Raw genomic sequence first — 6,438 nt, forward strand, 5'->3', positions numbered from 1 at the left:
AAAAGAAAATTCAAAAGAAGACACTGGATAAAAAGGAGGAGGACCAGATAGTAGCCATGATGTTTGTGTGTAGGAGTTCACCCCCAGTCATTGTAAAAATAGTATTGGTAGCATGACTTGGATGAAAGGCAGATTCCAGGGCACTAAGAACGGGCACTGGGGGTTATTCTGTATGTTAGTAAATTGAACACCAATAAAAAATAAATTAAAAAAAAAAAAGAACTGAATGGGAGTGAGAAAATAGAATCAGGAAAAAAATAATAAAATAAAGAATTGCTCATGAGTTCCTATGTGTTGCATTATCAAAGGAATCCAAGTTGTATGAAAGCAATCTCTACAGAGTTAGGCCAAGGAAGAGCAACCATGGTGTTCTTGAATCTTTCCTTAATTAACATTCAATAACTCTGAACTTTTGTTTGGATACAGGTTAGGGCAAATGATAAAGACAAACACTGTTTCTCATGTTTCTGATTCTCTTTGAGCAAAGACCCTGTACATTCATTGGTCATGTCCAAGGTGTCTAACAGCACCCAAGTCCCCTTCTACTTTATCCTCACGGGCATCCCTGGATTTGAGGCTTTCCACATCTGGATCTCCATCCCCTTCTGCTGCCTCTATACCATCTCCATCGTGGGGAACACCACCATTCTCGCTGTCATCCGCACAGAGCCATCCCTCCACCAGCCCATGTACCTATTTCTCTCCATGCTGGCCCTGACTGACCTGGGCCTCACCCTCACCACCTTGCCCACAGTCATGCAGCTTCTCTGGTTCAACATTCCCAAGATCAGCTTTGAAGCTTGCTTTGCACAGGTATTTTTCATTCATACATTCTCTTTCATGGAATCTTCAGTCCTATTGGCCATGTCCTTTGATTGCTATGTAGCCATCTGTCGCCCCCTCCATTATGACACCATCCTCACCAGCGAAGTCATTGGCAGGATTGGGTTGGCCATCATTGGCCGCTGTATCCTGGCTGTTCTCCCTTCCCTTTTCCTACTCAAGCGCCTGCCTTTCTGCCACTCCCATCTTCTCTCTCACTCCTATTGCCTCCACCAGGATATGATCCGCCTGGTCTGTGCTGACATCCGGGTCAACAGCTGGTATGGATTTGCTCTGGTTTTGCTCATTATTGTCATGGACCCTCTGCTCATCATTCTCTCCTACACGTTCATCCTGAAAAATATCTTGGGCACAGCCTCTTGGACTGAGCGGCTCCGGGCTCTCAATAACTGTCTATCCCACATTCTGGCTGTTCTGGTGCTTTATGTCCCCATGATTGGAGTATCCATGACCCATCGATTTGCCAAGCATGCCTCTCCACTGGTCCATGTTATCATGGCCAATATCTACCTGTTGGCACCTCCTGTGATGAACCCCATCATTTACAGTGTCAAGACTAAGCAGATCCGCCAGGGAATTATCCACCTCATTTCCCAAAGAAATATGTGCTTAAAATGAAAGAGTGGATTTGTTAAATTACTCAGGAGTTGAGTCACAGGCTTATAGGGAGAGTATAGTCAGAATTAGAAATGGAGACTGAAAGAATCTAGCCACAAATATTCTATCCAAAAGAGATGTGAATCTGAGTTGATTAAATTCTAGCACATTTACCAGCCAGTGGGATGACCTTTGTTAATTGAGTAGAGATTTAAGTTTCATCTTCCTTTTTGGATATGCTTCTCTCCCATGAGTTTGGTTAAATAAGTTTGAAGGAATCCCTTACTTGTTGCCCCCCACCACCCATTCCCTTTGGCAGTTCCACTCAGGCATCTGGGTTAATTCTAGGTCCATTATGCTGGTTCACTCTACTGCATGGATATGCTCCAATTTTCTGTTGCAAAAAAGAGTGACAAACCTTCCATGGAAGATGGAAACAGATCAAGTTTCTTAGCTATTCAGTTTTACCTAACCAACATGATTTCAGCACATGAAATCTAAGTGAACATATGCAATCTAAAGATTGGTGTGGAATAGCCAAAGTGTGGAAGGAGCCTCGGTGTCCATCGAAAGATGAACGGATAAAGAAAATGTGGTTTATGTATACAATGGAATATTACTCAGCCATTAGAAATGACAAATACCCACCATTTGCTTCGATGTGGATGGAACTGGAGGGTATTATGCTGAGTGAAATAAGTCAATTGGGAAAGGTCAGGCATTATATGGTCTCATTCATTTGGGGAATATAAAAAATAGTGAAAGAGAATAAAGGGGAAAGGAGAAAAAAATGAGTGGGAAATATCAGAAAGGGAGACAGAACATGAGAGACTCCTAACTCTGGGAAACGAACTAGGGGTGGTGGAAGGGGAGGTGGGCAGGGGGTGGGGGTGACTGGGTGACGGGCACTGAGGGGGGGCACTTGATGGGATGAGCACTGGGTGTTATTCTATATGTTAGAAAATTGAACACCAATAAAAAATAAATTTATATAAAAAAAGAAAAATTCATGAATATAATTAAGGAAAAATCCTTTTGAATGTTGACCGTTTTATGGACGTTATGTTTAGCATGGCTTATTTGATAAGATAATTATCCCTTAAAATTAATAAAACTGACTTGGAAAGCCAAAAAAAAAAAAAAAGATTGGCGTGGAATGGTCAGTTAGGTCCCCCACAGCTAGACTAAGGCTCCTATCTTACTAGAGTTCCCTTTAGTGTTTAGAATTAAAACTTCAAATGAGTCTACATACATTATTTGTAAGAATCAGAACTCATTTTTCTGACCAGAGAACACTGTTTTGTTGTGGTGGTGAGTTTTGTTTTGTTGTTTGTTGTTTTGTTTTGTTTTGTTTTTAAATCTTAATGTCCTTAATGTGGCTCAAATTCTTAAGGGCAAGTTCCCTTTGGCATCATGAATTCTGTTGCAGAAAAGGTTCTGATAGAAGGAATATGGCCTTCCTGATCATTATTTTGTGGAAACGAGATTGGCTCTCAGAAATAGCAGTGAAAAGCAGCTATGATTGTGGTCAGAGCTTCTGATTACTGAACCCGTAGCACAAGCAGCCAGTATGAGAACTGACTTAGTTTTAAATCAAAATATACAGAGCTTCCATGGTAGTGTAGTGGGGGTTAGGAGGCGAAAGCAGAGAACAAGTGGGGAAAGTATGTCTTTCTCCACTGACATCCTTCCCTCCCTTTTCCTCCTTCTTTGTCAGAGCCTAGAAGTTAGTATATTTATCCAGAGGACCATGGGCCAGTGGTGTAGGGAAATAAATTGGAAAATGAAAGGCACATGCCATCTCAAAACAGGGGAAATCAGGACCAGGAAATCCAAATGTTAAAAAAAAAAAAGTCAAGGAAATGGTTAGGAATATGGATCAAAGAGGGCAGCTGTTGTGATGAGCACTGGGTGTTGTATGTAAGTGATGAGTCACTGAATTCTACTCCAGAAATCAATATTGCCCTGTAAGTTAACTAAAATTAAAAAAAAAAAAGAAGACTTTTGTTTCAATGGATAGTAGAGGCTTAAGAACCTCCCAAAACATCCAGAGGGGAAAATAAATCTTGGGATCATGCCAGATTTTGAAGAGGAGCATCTGACAACATCAATAATTGCTCTTTTTTTTTCATTATTAATTGTGTGACTTCTTGACCACCTTATTAAACTCTCTGAGTTCATTATTTGGATTTCTAAAACTGGGATAATAATACCCATCTTATAAGGCATAAGTTTTCAATGAAACACAATATGTAAATGTGAATTATTTTCATCTCTCCTTCAAAAAGTTACACTGTGGATTATGGATGGGAACATCTATGGAAACATGTATGGTCTTAGCCCCATGAAAACAGGAATTAGGGTGGCTAAAAGGTAATTGTCCACACACACAGATATTCCCACTGCCCCCTACAGACTTACTCAGATGGGAGGGTGGGTTTCTGAGCAGAAGTGACAAAACAAAATTCAATTCAGGACAATGAGATCTACCAGTGTCATGCGCTGAATTGTGTCCTCTGCAAATTCATATGTAGATGGAACTGGAGGGTATTATGCTGAGTGAAATGAGTCAATCAGAGAAGGACAAACATTATATGGTCTCATTCATTTGGGGAATATAAATAATAGTGAAAGGGAATAGAAGGGAAGGGAGAAGAAATGGGTAGGAAATATCAGAAAGGGAGACAGAACATGAAGACTCCTAACTCTGGGAAATGAACTAGGGGTGGTGGAAGGGGAGGAGGGTGGGGGGTGGGGTGAATGGGTGACAGACACTGAAGGAGGCACTTGATGAGATGAGCACTGGGTGTTATTCTGTATGTGGCAAATTGAACACCAATAAAAAATAAATTTATTATTTAAAAAAAAAGAAATTCTAAACCCCAGTATCTTAGCCTGTGACTGTATTTTGAGACAGAATCTATAAAGAGGTAATTAAGTTAAAATGAGGTTATTTATATAGGCTCTAATCCAATATGACTGCTGTCTTATGAAAAAGGGAAGATTAGGACACCGAAAAGCACAAGTACATTCGGAAGACCATGTGATGATACAGGGAGAAGACAGCCATTTTACAGGCCAGGAAAGGGAGGCCTCAAAGGAAACCAGTCATGAGAAAGAGTGCAAGGCCTCCAGAGTTGTGAGAAAATAAGTTTCTGTTGTTTCAGTTACCTAGTCTGTGGTACTGTTATGGCAGCCCTACCAGACTATACCAACCCATGACCTATATTTCCATAACTGTAAAATTAAGGTCAGTTGTAGAAGACAGTAGAAATATTTCAGCTATAAAGAGACTAGAGTTTGGAAACACAAAGCAGAATTATTGGGCAAAATAAGTTCTTCAATGACGAATGGTCTGGCTGACTGTCCAGGTTGTAAAACTTGAGCTGAGTAATGGAAGACAAGGCATGTGTTGACTTCAGGCTCATAGGTTTGTGTGGGTCAGGGCTCCATGGGCTGCCTTCTAGTGGCTGTTGAGAATGAAATAATCTCTTAGTGACAGCTCTCTATCAATAGAATGTTATGGTCACTGATCTCCCAGACCACAGCCAATATTTAACTGGAAACCAAATGAAGATTAAATGAAGAAATCTGCCCTTGTTCTCTGTTCAATCTTTCTGTTTCCTTTCCCTGGACAAACTGTTTGTTGTTTTCTTTATGTATATGTGCTCATGTGTATGTGTGTGGCCTTCATGACTTAAGAAATGACATCCTATGTTTAGATTTCAAAATAGATTTTCTTTTTGGAATTTCTTTCTTCTTTCTTCTTTTTTTTTTTTTGGCGAATGTTAAATGTTTCTGCATAAGTTACTCAGTGCCTAGAATGTAAACGACTCTACTAGTCCCATGTTAATGCCAAAGTGTGCTTGTATCTCATAAAATTCAGAAGTTGGTCTTCTTGACCCTTTAGAAATTATTTTAAATGAGGTATATAGGAGGAAGTAAGATTGAATATCAATTTTTTAGAGATGTTTGGTGGATTATATTGTTCAAGTGGAAGAGAGTCCAGGAAGCTGCTACAGAAGAAGGGAACCATTCCATTTGGGCTCTTAAGACCCTTTTTACAAATAATGAGCAAAAAAGCAAAGACAGAGAATAGTTGAAGCAACGAAGATGTCCTTCATCAGGCAAGTGGATAAAATTGTGGTACATCCAGATGATGGGATACTATTCAGAAATTAAAAAGGAATGAGATATCAAGATACATAAAGACCCAGAAGAATCCTAAAAGTATATTGTTAAATGAAAGAAGCCAGTCTCAAGAGTCTATATGTCTGCTTTCATTTATATGAAATTCTGAAAATTCTATATAAAGAAAATAAAGTGATCAGTGATAACCAAGGATTTGGGAGAGTGGAGTGTTGAATTGGTGAGGCACAGAGGATTTTCTAGAGGGGTAAATAATTTCGTAATACTGCATGTTAATTTTTTAAAAATCACTTAGGACATAAGGGATTCCCAGGACGGAATGCAGAATATGGCAAAAAATGTAATTCTGTTACAAAATATGAAACAACTGCACTGATGGAGATGGGCCTGTGTGCAGGTGTGAGGGGAGGAGTTGCTTACCTAAGTAACCTTGCAAATGGTTAGAGTCTGTAAGACTAAAGACAAAAAGAAGAATAAATGGTGTACTATCTGCTTGATGAAGTAATTTCTCAGGGCAGTGTGGTCAGCAATTCTACAAACATTCTATACATGTGCTGGAATTGAACACCTAAATAAATACAGTAGATGGTGGGAACCAGGTTCTACCTGATTGGGAGGTTACAGAAAAGCAAAGAGAGAAGGCTGAGTGATTCATGCACTGGAATTGGAGACATCAGTATGAAGTCATGTTTAGTTCAACGTAGTTGCTGATGGTTAAATGCAGAAATCTTTATAGATATTTGTATAGGCCCAGGTGAGTATACGGACATAGATTTCCTTGCTCTGCCAGGTGAGAGGGCCTAGAAACAATGACAAACTAGTAGCAATACTCACACCCACTCACATAAA

At 39.7% G+C, this 6,438-nt stretch overlaps 1 protein-coding gene across 1 annotated transcript; it reads left to right on the forward strand.

Annotated features, from left to right (window-relative positions):
• The first annotated feature begins 507 nt into the window (after window positions 1–507).
• Window positions 508–2,072, forward strand: LOC485266 (olfactory receptor 51Q1). The gene has a single exon (XM_038568167.1). The coding sequence runs from the start codon at window positions 508–510 to the stop codon at window positions 1,459–1,461; it is 954 nt and encodes a 317-aa protein (XP_038424095.1). The 3' UTR covers window positions 1,462–2,072.
• The last annotated feature ends 4,366 nt before the right edge of the window (window positions 2,073–6,438 follow it).

This window comes from Canis lupus, chromosome 21, assembly GCF_011100685.1.
Source record: "Canis lupus familiaris isolate Mischka breed German Shepherd chromosome 21, alternate assembly UU_Cfam_GSD_1.0, whole genome shotgun sequence".
In the NCBI taxonomy this organism is placed as follows: domain Eukaryota; kingdom Metazoa; phylum Chordata; class Mammalia; order Carnivora; family Canidae; genus Canis; species Canis lupus.